This window comes from Fragaria vesca, linkage group LG5 (genome assembly GCF_000184155.1).
Source record: "Fragaria vesca subsp. vesca linkage group LG5, FraVesHawaii_1.0, whole genome shotgun sequence".
Lineage (NCBI taxonomy): Eukaryota > Viridiplantae > Streptophyta > Magnoliopsida > Rosales > Rosaceae > Fragaria > Fragaria vesca.
In genome coordinates, this window is record NC_020495.1 from 234,169 (window position 1) to 249,460 (window position 15,292).

At 37.1% G+C, this 15,292-nt stretch overlaps 1 protein-coding gene across 1 annotated transcript; it reads left to right on the forward strand.

The window, feature by feature from the left end:
* The first annotated feature begins 13,241 nt into the window (after positions 1-13,241).
* LOC101292210 lies at positions 13,242-14,209 on the forward strand. The gene has a single exon (XM_004298619.1). The coding sequence runs from the start codon at positions 13,554-13,556 to the stop codon at positions 14,088-14,090; it is 537 nt and encodes a 178-aa protein (XP_004298667.1). The 5' UTR covers positions 13,242-13,553; the 3' UTR covers positions 14,091-14,209.
* Positions 14,210-15,292: the final 1,083 nt, after the last annotated feature.

Here is a 15,292-nt window from a genome sequence, read left to right on the forward strand (position 1 = left end):
CTTCAAACCTGCACATATATAAAGCCAATAAATAACTAACAACAATATGTTTATATGCAATTCATATATGTATGCATAAATTATTTGCAACCAACGCCTCCTAAGAGTGGTAAGGGACATGAGAACAGGATGGAGATTGTGAGGATAAACATGCATGTATCGCCGCCTGGTGTTTACAATTGTGCAAAGTTTGTATTGTCAGACCGATGGGTGAGAGAAGAATAGGAAGCATGAAAATCACAACTACGTACTGCAGTCGACAATACAACAGTCAAGAACAAATAATTCGATACCTTGTGTGTGAACCAATAGGAAATTGTTCGATTATTGATACTGGAAACTTATGTCAAAAGTAATGGAGCAGCTATTACAGTTTATAGTCCATGAATTTGTGAGGAGAAACCCTATAGGCATGAAGAAATCTAAAAGATATAGGAATCGAAATGTAAATCATGAAAGTTACCAAAATTGAAAAAGAATGATTTGATCAAGGGCATAAAATTTATTTTCTTATATATACCTCTTGCCAGATTTCCTTAGATTTTTTTACTAGATTTTATTACAAAGGAAAACTGAACGGATATACCGTCTATATGGAATAATTAATGCATATATTATTGGAGATTATGAGCACCATTAAGGAGAAAACTTACTTAAATTGAAGAAATGTCTAGAATTCAATAAATTCAAGAACCTATATATCATGTCATTGAGTCGAAAGGGAACCATAATTAAACATGCCAAGGCACAAAATTTCTAAATTAGGACCTTCTTATTACCGTTCTAAGGAAAATTAAGGTTACCTGCTTACCTTATTATTTGAATCCTGATTCATAAATAAGATGAATAGCTGTACAGTACGGATGATGTTATGAATTGATGAATGTACTCACGTATGTATGCAAACTTAATTATAATTTAACATCTTATGAAAGAAAACATACATGTTGATATATTCGTAGTCATTCAAATTAACCTGGATAAATAAAATTTTCACAGACTTCACATATATTAATGTGACCATAAGAAAACCAGGCATCTTATTTTCATTTGCTCATAGCTAGCTAGTACTCAAGATCGAACAATAAAAAAAAACAATGCAGCAAGTTACTACATGACAAAAACAAAATGATTATATATGCTTGTATAGCAAGCTAGGACTCATCTAAATAATTTTGCTTTAATTTTTTATTTTTGTAACTATAGTATGACAATATTATTATTCACTTGTTGGAGATAAAGGACTAGTATAGCTATCAAGATCCATGTGTGTAAAAAAGATATGGTATGGCGAGTGTAGTGCTAAATTGTTGAATCGAAATTTCATGAAAACCTACCCCATCAAGTTGAGGAAAAGGAGATTTTTTTTTTTTTTTTTAATCACTTGGGTACCAAAATTGAAAGACAATAAATCCATGGAAGATCAATTTTCATCCAAAGAACAAAATGCAGACGAAGAAATAATTATAAAAACAACCGTGCGTGGTTTACATGAAATCATTAAAAGGAACACTATCTCCTAACAAGAAGGCCCTAGCTTCAACAAATTTGCATTCAGTTAGCTAAGTGATCAATCCATTTCCTGTGAGGCCACAGTACAGATCGAGACGAACAAAAAGAAAATAAAGCAAACCAAATAGAGAACAAAAGAAGAGGAAGAAGACCTTTATGATAAGTAATGATAATGAAGAAGACGAAGAAGAAGAGGAAGATCGAGGAAGAAGAAGAAGCAGAGATTAGAGATGATAACAACCTTGGCTAAATTTGCTGCAGTACAGATCTGATTGAACCAGAACCTCGTATCCACCGATCAGCTTAGAGATATAAGATCGAGACAAGAAGGAGCTAGGTGCTGAGCTTTAGACACTCACACTTTTTTGCTGTAAAATCCTACTGATCGAGCAATTGAGCAGACAAAAGAAGAAGCACAGAAAGAAAGAGAGAAACAGAAACAAACAAGCAGACAACAGAAGACCTCGGGACTTGAGCTGATCTCTCCTCCTCAACCGATGAACTTTGTGTTTTAAGAACTGTCTTGTCGCAATATAGAGATAGAGATCAGATCCCGAGGATTGGAAAAGAAGGAAAGGAAAGTGAATTCGGAAAAGGGAAAAGGAAAGTTAAGAATGGCAAAATAGAGAAGAGGTTGAGTTAAATAACAAGCAAACACAACACAACAGAAGAAAACAAAACACATGCCCTAATCATAATCCATCCCTCTCATATATACTGATCGATATTACATTACAGTTTGTTTCTCTCTCCTTTATCTTTTCAGCGGGCTTGATTGCTGCAAAAGCTTCGCTCATAGAAAAAGGGAGGCGCTCAAATGGCTCACTGAGAGAGAGAGAGAAGGGATGTGGAGAGAGAACAAGTGTATAACCTCCACAGCCACCCACCAGCTACTGATGGAGACCAGAAGAGAGGGATCAGCAGCTTCTGAAGGGGGCTTTGTCTCTCTGGGAGCGAATGAAAAAGATTGGACGGTGAGATGGAGATGATGAGATCGGTTTGGGTTCTCTATCTTAAATATCTTAAACGACAATGAAGGACAAAGGATTAAATGTAATAAAGAGAGTGTGTTAAAGAAACTAATTGATGTATGATGATGACGATTAGGATTATAATATAGAGCTAGATTTGTAATCGATGGAAAGGATATTTTTGGTAGTGGTGAGCTTGACCTCTCTCTCTCTCTCTACCTGAGGTGGAGGGGTGATGAACATTCTCCCGCCCAAAAAGTAATCCCTGCCCTAGCCCCTCGCTTTCAGCTACTCCTTCTGTAGACTACTGTTTCGTTAATTTGAGAGTTGAGGCTACACCGCGTGATGTGCACGCCCAGATTAATTACAATAGGACAGAAATATGATTATCTTGCCACCCCTTCTAGATGCTAGCTGCAATTTGAGACTTTGTAAGAATTTAAGATTTAAAATCAGAGATTTTCCTCTAAAAAGATGAGATATGGTACTTATGTCGATCGATCTATATATGTTGGTTTAGATTGTTCTATAATTTTTGTTATGGATTCTAGTTTTAAATGACAAATCTTTGATTATGAAGTTAGTAATGTTTAGTCTACACATATCGTATTGAGAATCTGCTAACCACTTTAATGTTAATGGTTTATATCAGTTCCTATTCATAGCGAAGCTTCGCTCTGAAATTAAAGTGTGAAGTTTCTTATTTGACTCACTTTTCGGTCATATTTTCACATCTCCACCGTTCTCTTTATTAATACTAATGCATAGATCATTCATGCAAAATTTCATCGAATTTGATGGTCGTTTGGGTGTTCATAATCGTGATATACACACATGCATAGTTCTGGTCAGATAGGTTTATGGTCCATTTATTTATTTAACCTAATTCGGTACCTAGACGATCATTAATTTGAATGAAATTTTACATGAATGATCTATGCATTAGTATCAATAAAGAGAACGGTGGAGATGTGAAAATATAATTGAAAAGTGAGTCAAATAAGAAACTTCACCCTTTAATTTCATAGCGAAACTTCGCTCTAGATATGAACTGTATATATATATATATATATATATATATATATATATATATATATATATACCAAAAAAGTATTGTAATTATTTCTTTTAGTTTCTTTTTTTATATGAATTTTCAATACTAAAATCCTCAACTGAAAAGTTTGCAATGTATAACTTACTCGAGGATCAATTGGTTGTTCTAGCATTAATTAATTATGCAAAACTCCGTTGTCTCTTGAGCGTGTATCAGAAGAAGCATGTCAAGGGAGCTACGATTGTTCATGTTTGAGTAACCAGTGAAACATGCAACTTATAAACAGACTTAATAACAACAGTAGGGAAGATTAACGGCAACTCAAAATCCAATCTCTAATCCTCGTAACACACAATATTATCACCCAAATAACTAACAAACAACACTACCAACGAACCATTTAGCGTGATTCATAAAATATACGCTTATTTATATGCTTTTGTTTAATACAATTAGATCTTTTGTGACCAACCATTACCAACACCTTACTCTATAGATCGAGTTGCCCTCCAAACCCTAAACAAAACCAGCTCGATGGAGCCCGTAACAAGAAAAAAAAGAATTACAGGAATTCCAAAAAGTGCACATAAACAATGCAAGAACGTCTAGAAAGATAGAAAACCTTAAAAAACAAAAATTTGTATTATCCTATTCGACACCAGCAATTGCACGCGGGCTCTGGTTGGTTGGTCCGCAATACTCTGTTCTGTATTTCCCTTCATGACCTGGACCCCATTATGAACCGACCCCTATACAAATACGACAGCAACACCTCTCCTCTCCTCTAATCGGCTCGCTCGGCTCAGCTGAGCCCATCCGTAAGCCAGGTGCGACAGTGCAACAATGAAAGACAGGTCGTTGTGCTGCGTGAGTTTCCGTGCCCTCTCTATGGTGGTGGAGTGTGGGACCCATTTTTGGGGGGGGGGGGTTGGCGGAACGGAATGATGTCCCCGGGACTGGGTTACGTGGCGGCTGATGGTCCGGCGTGGGCTAGCCCAAGAGATCATTAGGCTCACGATTTTCTGTGCAGGCCGGTTTATGCTTGTGGGGTCCGTCCCGTTATCCCGTTATGAGTCTCAAACTTTGGGGGTCCCACCAGTCTTCCCGGCCACCCTGTTCTTGGCAGGAGAAGCTTACGCTTTGCCGTGTACCCGTTCGTGTCCGTTTTAGAATGAAGACGCGCGCGGATTTGCTTACTTACAAGCGAATTACAATGGAAATTTAGTATTCTTACTAAACCCTAAAGCATTTGTCATCTCCGACCTCTTCAGGGTAATTAATATTCTTATATAAGGCGAACTCAAAACCATTCCTCATAAACAGTAGATCGTGTTACTAGACTAAATTTTATTGAACGATTATACTAACTGTTTTGTATTAATTTTAGGCAAACCCACCATCGTTTTTTTCTTCATTTTTTCCCTAGCCTGTGTAGCGGGCCGGTGCATTGCCTTTGGGTTTTGGGGTCTTTAGGGTAAAGGAAATGCGTTAAATATGATATAATAGTGGGATAAGCATGTTTCGTTGTAACAAGCTACAGTAAAGAAAGAAGTGAAGCTAAAGTCTCAAACGTGATCCCGGTGTCATTTAGGACCCATGGTTACGTGGAGTTGAGTTTGTTTTCAAGTTTAAGATCCTATTGGACCAAACGGGTTTTATTACTAGCTCTTCCATATACATCTTGATCGATAATGATAAGTTTATCTAAGCTGAATCGAGTTAATGGCACCAAACACCAATTACCACACGACAAGGTATTTTGCATGCACCTGAAAACTCAATGATAAACACAGTGATGCACTTAATTGTTGATTTCGATTGCAAATGATCAATTGAAGCTGGTATATTTTAAACACAGATAATTAGGGGTTTTAATTGGTACAACCAATATTAATCCTCATTGATCGATGATGTGTAATTGATAGAAAAGTGACGCCATTACAAGTGCTCCAATTGAATGAATAAGTTGTTTAGGAACGATAACAGCCTTATTTGCCTTCTTCAACATCCTACCTTTTAAAACGTTTGAACTTTTCTTGTAAGTTTTCCACAAGTTAACGAAGCTGCAGATACCATGCATGCATGCATAGATAGACCGTATGCGAGGAGCCAAGAGAGAACTTGTTTGTCCAATTGCTCGTTGGGATCAACTCACCTGAATTTGGATCAAAAGCATTAGGCATGATTCCACAATAGCACCATCGCTTTACTAATTAAGCCACAACCCTAGCAGTCTAGCTCGCCGGCGCATTAGTGACTTTCAGTTTCAGACAAGTTTGGTCAGTGTACAATTCCTAGTTATAGTTAACTACTAGTAGTGGCGGAGTGGTACCAAGACGTCGCAGAATGTGAAAGGAACCTTATTAGAAGTTTAATTGCGTGACATTAATTAGTTAATGAACCAAAACCTTAATTTCTTTTTGTTGGTTGCGTTCTAGTATACTTACCAACATGATTAGCAAAAGTTTTAGAGAGCAAATGGGAAGCTGAAAGCCAACAAATGGTGGGGACTTAGTTGATGATTGCTGATATAGACTCATTATTGTTTCGGTTCCCCACGTTTAACCAGGGATGGGCAACTCCTCAAAAGCTTCCTATTAAAATTAGGAAAACTGAAAAAAAGAAGTTGTAATCCTCTCAGAGTCTCACTCCGATCTCATCCCCATGAGCAAGTTGTTGTCCTACAATATTCTATCCAGTATCCACCATATATATATGTTCAACTTAAAACTAAATTCTAGATATATTCCTCTTGGCGAGTTCCTATACACACGCGCGCGCACACATATATAGTATCATCAATATACACAATTATCAAGTTGGATGAAATTTTGCAACAATTATCTATTCATTAGTATCAATAAACTGAACGGTAGAGATATGAAAATATGTCCGAAAAATGAGTTAATTAAGGAACTTCACACGTTAATTTCAAAGCGAAGTTTCGCTCTGGATAGGAACCGTGTGTGGATGTAAGTAAGTAACCAAATATTTGATGAGAAACTCGATCTTCTGTCAAAAGCTTGGGATGGAGGGTATATATATACTCAGACATATTACATGTATATAAAGTAGACTGGACCATGTATTTCTCAAGTCTCTGTATGTACCTAAAAAGTATGGAGTAAAGCTTGCGCAATATGAATACAGGTAGGCCATACGTACGTTCTGGACATAAAAAGAACTTAAACTGTAGACATCGAGAAAGATATGACCACTTACCAGAACACTACTCTTCATCCCCCAGAAAATTTGGGAGGTCAGGCCATCATATCCACCTGATCGAGCTGCCGAACCAGAGTGGCATGGCTACTTCTGATCCGTCGAACCAGACTGGCTAGCGTTCAGTAAAGACAACACATAACTCCACTACTGGTATAAAATAGCTGACTAGCTATACTGGTTGGTGAATATAAAATCCTGTCATGCTTTTTCAAACTTCTAGAACAGTAGTGTACACGTACTTTGTGCTATATGTACGCTAAAAGGATATATACGGTGCTTCATACGACATAAATTCAAGTATACATGATGCCAAATCATGGTTGAATGTTGATATATAAATGTATAAGTAATGTGTGCCTAAAATCATTAGCAAAAGAAAATGTAATGTAAGCCAAAATATCGTCCTTATCGATCACGTACACTACTCCTTGCAAAAGTATTTAGGCAGGAGACATAGCCCCCTATACATTCAGCCCAACAAGAACAGAACGGCGCTTACCTTGTTCGAGTAAGTAAGGCACGCCGCAGCAAGACTGTAAATAATTTCAACATCAATCTCCCCGGTCCTAACACTTTACTTGCGAAGGTACCAATTCAAACCTTGTTCGTAATAGTCTACCTCTAACTCAAACAGTCTTAACATTGTTATCCTTTTGCTCGGCAGTTCTTGAGAAAAAGGTAAATGATTATGCAGAACCAGAATTTGAAGCACGAGAGAAAGAAACAGAACATGAGAGAGAGAGAGAGAGATCGACGTGTGCGGGTTAGGGTTTGTGAAATTAGTTTTGTAAGTACATGCGCATTAACACATGGTAGACAAGGATTCATTGGCATGGTAAAAAACTAATCGTCTGTCACTGTCTCACAAGCATGCATGATTGCATGATTAGCTTGCTAGGGAGGAAGAGATGACCCAGAAATATTCAACACATGCTTCAAACAATGAAATGCACGAGATCGATGAGCTTCTCATTTGTCTGTTCGGAAAAGAGAAGACCACTTTCTGATCGATCTAACAGCTTCCAGTCACTTCTGGCCTCTTAAAATGCTTCCAACTTTCCTCATGATTCGATCTCTAACTAGAATTTCATTGTGCTAGAATTTGCAGCTACATGTTTATATGTCTTTCTCGGAGCGACGGAGGGCCGACGACTACAAGTACTCGAGTAATTCCAGATGATATATGTTCTTTCAAACATAAATCAATCCATCCACTAATTTAATTATGATCTTCTACATGCATAAAATAGCATCATTTGATTTGAAATTTGACTTCATAGTTCATAGGTACGGTCAACTGTTGGGCACAGAAACACATGCACATAGTGGGCATTGCGTACTGTTTTTTTCTGAAATCTTCATGGCTAATTATTACCATTTTCGTGTTTTTAGAAAAAGAAAACGAAATGGTTTTGTGAGGCTGTGGCCGGCTCTTTTTAGGAGTCTTCATTGTTAGCTAGAATGAAGAGCGCGCTAGAAAATTGAAATAATGATGATGTTAACCGCAGTAGAGAATATGATTGCATTCTGGTTTATATGTCCCCACCAAAATAATAATACCAATTATGGCAATAATAATAAGATTAAGAAATGAGAACTAACTAATGCAGGGCAGGTTAATGGAGTTTGGAATTATATATTATCAAGCTTGGAATTATTACCAAGTAGAAGCAATTAGGAATAGCCTTATATATGTTACTTGCTTCTACTTGGTATATCATACAATGAACTGGATTTGATTAATTATCAAGTGAACAGAAGAGTAATCACTTAGAACAAGAAGCCTTGTTGCATGAAATTGCAATCGATCTCATGTTTATGAAACCCTATCATGCACGATATATGCACCCATTCAATAGTCTCGATTTTATGTAAAACATGTTTCTAAAGTTGATTTGACAAATCATTAGGGTTTCAGCAGAAATGTATATATTAGTTCGATCGAGTCTTGTTCATCAGGAGTGAAAGATTTACAAGATTGGGGTATGGAAGGTGTGGCATGCAAAGGATGACATTGGTGGCATGGGGCAACGAATTGAAACTCTCAGGAGTCAAACATTTAATCATTCTGGTGATTATAGACGCAGCTAGGATCGTTCATTAAGAAAAGAAAAGACCCAAAGAATTCAAGCGAATTGGATCTAGCTTGTACAACTAAAACCGGTTTTAATTTCTTGAAAGACAGCAGGTTGCCATGCCTGTTGCTTTATCTCAAAGCCCTTGAAGCGCGCTCGTTGTTTACATAGTTTGGCTCCTGCGAATGTGAACTGTCCTTCTACAAAAGGGAGAGAGCTTTGATTCCCAAGGTCATGTTAGAAAAAGAATAATTAGCTAGTTTAGTTTTGTCCCATAAAGTAGTTAAGGTGGATGATGAGGAACCAATAAGTAATGGTCTGAGGGATTATGTGGGGCTTCATCAAGATAAGGGCATCAAGTAGAATCCCAATATAAGGCGCTTTGCCCTACACTCTGTTCACATCGATCTTAAGGAAAAGGGGTAATTTGCCCTAAACCCGAAATTAAGGCATTTCCCAACCTCCAGGCCGGACAGATCGAGCAACGTCCCACAGTCTTGTATTTTGGGAGATAGGCATGCATGCTAGAATTCAAACCCAGAGTCCCGGTTTGGCATGGTAGAGCTCAAACTGTCATGGCTAGGTACGTAAATAAAAAATGTCTGATCTAATTAAGTTCACAGTTTTAAGCAACTCTATACTGGATCATAATCTGATGAGTATGAAGGGATTGCTCAACGGCTTAACTCCACTCATTTACACCTGAAAACCATTCGTAGATGTTTCTTTCTGTTGAGGTTTGTGTATCAGTGTATCCATTTCAGCCAGTACGCGCGTGAAGACGATACGAGTTTTTGCAAATTTTGGTGGCCTCACTACAATCCTGAAGCCCATCCAGCCCATCATCAATTTCAAATAATTTCATCCAAAAGTCAAGAGCTATAGATATTGGGCTCGACTATTTGTTGTATTGGTCCAAGTCCAACAATTGCTAATTACAGGGCCTCTGGCTTTTCAGAATAAACACAAAAGTGATCAAAAACTAATATCAAAGTTGAACTTTTATTAGCAAAATTTGGATTTTTTTAATTATTTGTTGATTTTTTATGGCTTGGGTGCCAATTACTGCATGTAGAAGCCTAAAATATTATTAAAGTAATATGCATAAAAGGTTATCAGATATTAAGACAAGGTTATTAGGTAAGACATGACTAAAGTGAAGTGGATTAGAGTTTATCATGTCTTATATATATGTTTGGTTAATACTTTTCTAGTGATGGACTAAGATGTTATATGCTTTATAGTTTATCCTGGCTGGTTGATCAGAGCAAGAATAAGATCAGATCTTGAGGATATAATTTGTATATCCTTTTGTATTGGCGAAAAAAGGAAAAAGAACAAAAGAGGAAGAAGAAGAAGAAGAAGAAGAAGAAAAAGGATATATACGTTTATCTCTATTTGGCATGGCTTTAAGATATGGATGATTCATATGGTTTGAGTAGTGGAAGATATGGGACTTAATTTGTTCTTAATCAGTTGACAAGTTGTTCAATAGATAGGGTTCCGGGTTTTGGGATTGCACATCAATTAGCACGTTTGCGAAATACTATTCTTAAGAGCCAGCTAGTAATTCTTATGTGTGTATATAATGCTCCTGTTCTATGACATGCAGTTTTAATTAACTTTGGTTAACAAAAAGAGAAAATATGGGTTTAAAAAGCTAAACATGTTTAAACTGAAGAAATGTTCGTAACTGAATTATGGGGACCGAAATCCTCACTCTTCTTTGTCACACTGGATTTTAATGCAGCATATCTGTAATTTATTAAAGATTCTTCTTTCACATAATCTTGTAGATCGATCATTGTCCCCAAAAAGAAGTACCACGTATCAAATAAAATTGTCTTTCTCCAAATTTATAGGTTCAACCTCAAACCCAAAATCCAAAGCAGTTGCTGGCATGACGCACATACGTACTGTTCAGCTACAACAATACCACTGGCATTCTTAATACCTATAAATTTGTCTTAACTGAGTACATAGTATTGGACTTCAAAAATCTGATCAAATTGAATTGGTATAGAGCAATCACACATCAGTTTTTATTATTTGTTTTCTTCTATATAGGAGCAAAATATCAGTTACTAAAGCAGCAGATTCGAAAAGTGTAGTTGCAATATCGATGAAGATGCTCAGTGTTTGCTGGTGTAAGATAGTAAGCTGTGTTTAGATAATCATGTCTGTTAAGATTTAATCTTGTAGCACCGAAGCACATAATTAACTAATGCTTAATTAACATTTACCAACTTAGCTCATACAGTACGTCTTAGTAGCTAGAGAGCAAAGAAGAAACTTATCCAGTAGCTAACTAGTAAATTTAGTCTTGAAACCATTTCAGGAGTAAAAACCAAAAAAGATGAGCTAATAAAAAATTGTCTATATTTTGATTCAGAAATAGCAATAGTTATAAGAAAACAAAATGATCTGCTCCATTGCTGGGAACTCTTCCCCTTAATTTCTCAACGACGTCTTGTTTGTTGTTATCTTTCCCAGACAAAATTAAAAAAAATGAAAGCATGCATGTTGCCGTCGACAATTTCGTACTCCATACGTGCAGCAAGTATTTCATTATTTTCATACATAGCTGGAGTGGAGTACAAAGTACGATATATATGTAGGCAGATTAATTGACTTAATTATACAAACTACAAACAACTATTTTATATAATGTCACCCAAATGATGATATTTGTAGCTTTCATTGTGTACTAATCGTACAGTTGGAATTCGTAATATGTTATATGTATACTATTAACTAGGGTTAACAACTAGTAAGCATGGAATATAAAATCTAAAAGGATCAAAAGGAACAACACACTTCTTGCTAATTTTATAGCTTACATGCAATTAGAACAGTCCAGCTCATAACATTCAGATTCTTTGTCTTTTGATCTAACACACATATATACATATATTGCCATTTTGTTCTTTCATATATGTACAAACATTGTTTGCATTCATATGCCTTTCCCAATAATAATTTAGAACATGTTTACTGTTTTACACTGTATATTATAGCATGCACCAGATTAATTACTATATACAGATCACGAACATCAGTAATACATAGATCGAGGTGAACTATTTTCAGGAGCAAAAAGAGCTCGAAAGGCAAAACGTAAGTGCAGCCTATCAATCCAAACAAGGAAAACATTTGTCATTACAAATTCTATTCTGAATTGAAGGACCACAGATATATATGTGGCCGGCTAATCTCATATTGTTCAAGCTCTGATGAAATGCTTTTCGTCTTCAAATACCAAACACAAGAAAAACAAGTCGTTCCAAAAGAAAAAAAAACAACAAGTGATCACAACTTGGTTTTAGGTTTCCTCTGCTGATCGATTAAGAACGTACGTATACCATTTTGTAAGAATGATCTGGATTAAGGTCTTTCATTTTAGAAAAGAAATTGTTTGATCCAAAAACAGAATAATCAACATAATGTCTACCAATGAAATGTAAGTGGGAGTAGGAATCTTGAACAAATATAAAGAGAAATATGATCGATCGAGGTCAGTGTCCGAGACAGAGACTCCAAATTTAATTTAGCTTCAAGAAAAATCTTACAAAAATTATTGTATGCTACTATTTCTAAATACCAACTATGATTAATACAATAGCCCCATCAGAATGCGATTTAGCACTACCAATCTATGAAAAAGTGTCCAAGTGACCGCTCGAGTTAGATGATTGATCAAACGACTTTTGAAGTTAGGATTTAGACATTTCATAGAGCTTTAATTTGTGCCAATCCTTTTTTTTATTTTAATTACTTTTTCACTATTCATGATAAACGTTGCCCCATACTATTAGTCCGATCAATATGTAGTAAATACGTGATTGGGAAATGATCGTCAATCACATGAAATAGTCTAGAGTAACGTTAGGTGAAACATCTTTTAAGGTATCACTTGCATCACATCTTATGTGATAGTCGATATGACAGAATTTTGTTAATTGATTTGTTTGCGCCTCATCAGCTAACAAATTAGAAAGTGAAAATTGGTTAATTACTTGATTTGATTGCTAAATAAAAAACATGTGTCACGTTATATGTTTTGCTCATTTGCTAAAGATATGAGAAAATTTGGGCAAACATTTGCAAAAATGATTTCTAAAATGCCTTTAGAAAAAAAAAAAAAAAAGAAGATAAGAGAGAGCTAGTGTGAGTAGCGTTTGCTTCACTCAAACAAACAATGATCGATGTTTTGATTAATCAAGATAAGAATATTAATTAATTAGTACAAAAAAAGAGTCCCATTACATATCCGTACGTTTCTCAAAGTACCGATTAAAACCAATTTAATACAGAATTACTTCTCTCTCCTACCACTCAGTTTCTCTCTCGTCTCTTGCCCTTTCTGTGCTATTTATCACGTATGTAACTTCATTTTCTTCCCATACACTCCAAAATTCTGTACCTTGTGCCGACCATTATTTCATCATCATCATATATACACAGACAACAAATCTCTGCTGATTTCCCAAAGGAACCATATTCTCATCTTATTCCAAGAATCCCACCACCTCCACCAACGCCACTATAAACACCTCACTACTATAAACCACCTCAAAACCAAACACACACTACAAACTCATATAGAGCCGAGAGCCCGAGAGAGGGTACTTCAGTACGTTAAGATCGAGTTGTGTGATTCTTCATCGATCTGGACGCAAACCCCAGGTCATAGTTAATTGGCTTCTTTCTAGCTCGATGATGAACGCCCACAGAATGAGAAAGAGCAGAGGTTTCAGGCTGAGAGTACACAAGCTGGTCAAGATCTTCAAATGGATAGTCCATCGACCCAGAAGAGAGCCGGTCCGGTACCAGAGGCTGCAATCCACGACGTCCAGAAGTACGTACAACCCCGTTTCCAAATTCTTGACCTTGGCAAGGTCTCTTCGACGTGGAGCCAAGCAGCTGTGTTTTCCTAATAACTCGGGTTACATGCGGGTTGGACAGTCCCCGGATGAAGCGAAACCGGTGGTTGTTCCGAAGGGACACATGGCCGTGTACGTGGGGGAGTCCGACGACGACACGCAGAGGTACTTGGTGCCTGTCATATACTTCAATCACCCGCTGTTCGGGGAGTTGTTGAAGGAGGCTGAGAAGGTTTACGGGTTCAACCATCCGGGTCGGATCGTTATACCATGTGAGGCTTCCGAGTTTGAGAAGGTGCAGATGAGGATTGCTGCAGGGGACCATTGTCAACGGCGGAGGAGGACTAGTACCCGTCGCCATTACTTTTGATGATAATTTTCGCTAAAATTCCGTTAATGCATGGTCCAAATTCATGATGGTGATTTTGATTTTTGTTGCTTTGAAAGAATAGTCAAATAGAGGGGGTTTTCACCCTGTATATTGCTACTAGATACTGTGAATATTGAAATCAAATGATGTTCACTGATTCATCAAATGTCATGGCATGAATATATGGAGACATTACATTTGTTTTGTTCTTCGACGATCGATCGGATATAATTTACCCCGTGTATATGCATGTCTCGAAGATTTTGGGATGAAACCTGAAAAGCTCATTCCCTCACTATACAAGTGAACGTTCAAACACTCTTGACGAGTGATGACATTCGAGCATCAAGGAGGTTCGAGGCTAGCAAAGTATTACAGAGAGGAACTGATGCTCACATTAGAACCGGAAGTAATTACAGAGAGGAACTGATGCGCTGTAGTATTTAAGCAGGTAGTCTTAAATGGTAGGAAACGCTCTGATGAATAAGCTGATTTAAACGGTCGTATACTATACTATTACATAAGTAACATACGTTTCAAAATGGTAGTTGTGTCCACTGTCCAGTACTATCCTATACGTACTGTACCGTAATGTCTCGATCTAAACATGTTGCCAAACAAATTAGCATGATCGAGCTCGATCGCAACTACTAATCTCAGCACCAGAACCGAGATTGTTCTCAACTTAACAACTTGAAAATAAGAGAGCAACATATACGGGTGTGTTATCTGAATAAAGGCTTTGCTCACGCTATTATAGGTCGCCAACTTATGCAGCTGATCTGGATTAGAAATTGATTCACCTGTCTGATAGCGCAGATAACAAATACCGACCATTACAAGCAAACCAAAATCTTTTGTAACCCTACTAGCTATCATCTCTTCCTAACAAATAGAAACATAACAAGAAGACACGAAACACCAACAAGAGAATTAGGCCCTGGTACGGACAGAAAGGCATAAAACAACAAAGCATCGTGGTGGAACAAGACCTAATTACCATATAACATGCGCCATCATCATGAACATTCCTTTTCTCCACGAAAAGGAAATTGGTTAATGACTTTTTGGTCCCCCGTTTGAGATCGGAGATCGATCTGGGGTTGGATTCGAGCTAGCTAGCCTTGTTGATGCTGCTGAGCCTTCCTTTGCTTCTAACTTGGTCCCCCATTTACCTCCCTTTCTGTGACGAATTAAAGCTG

Excerpts from the sequence above, each read along its gene's own strand:
- LOC101292210 (XM_004298619.1), top strand. The coding sequence starts at position 13,554 with ATGATGAACGCCCACAGAATGAGAAAGAGCAGAGGTTTCAGGCTGAGA.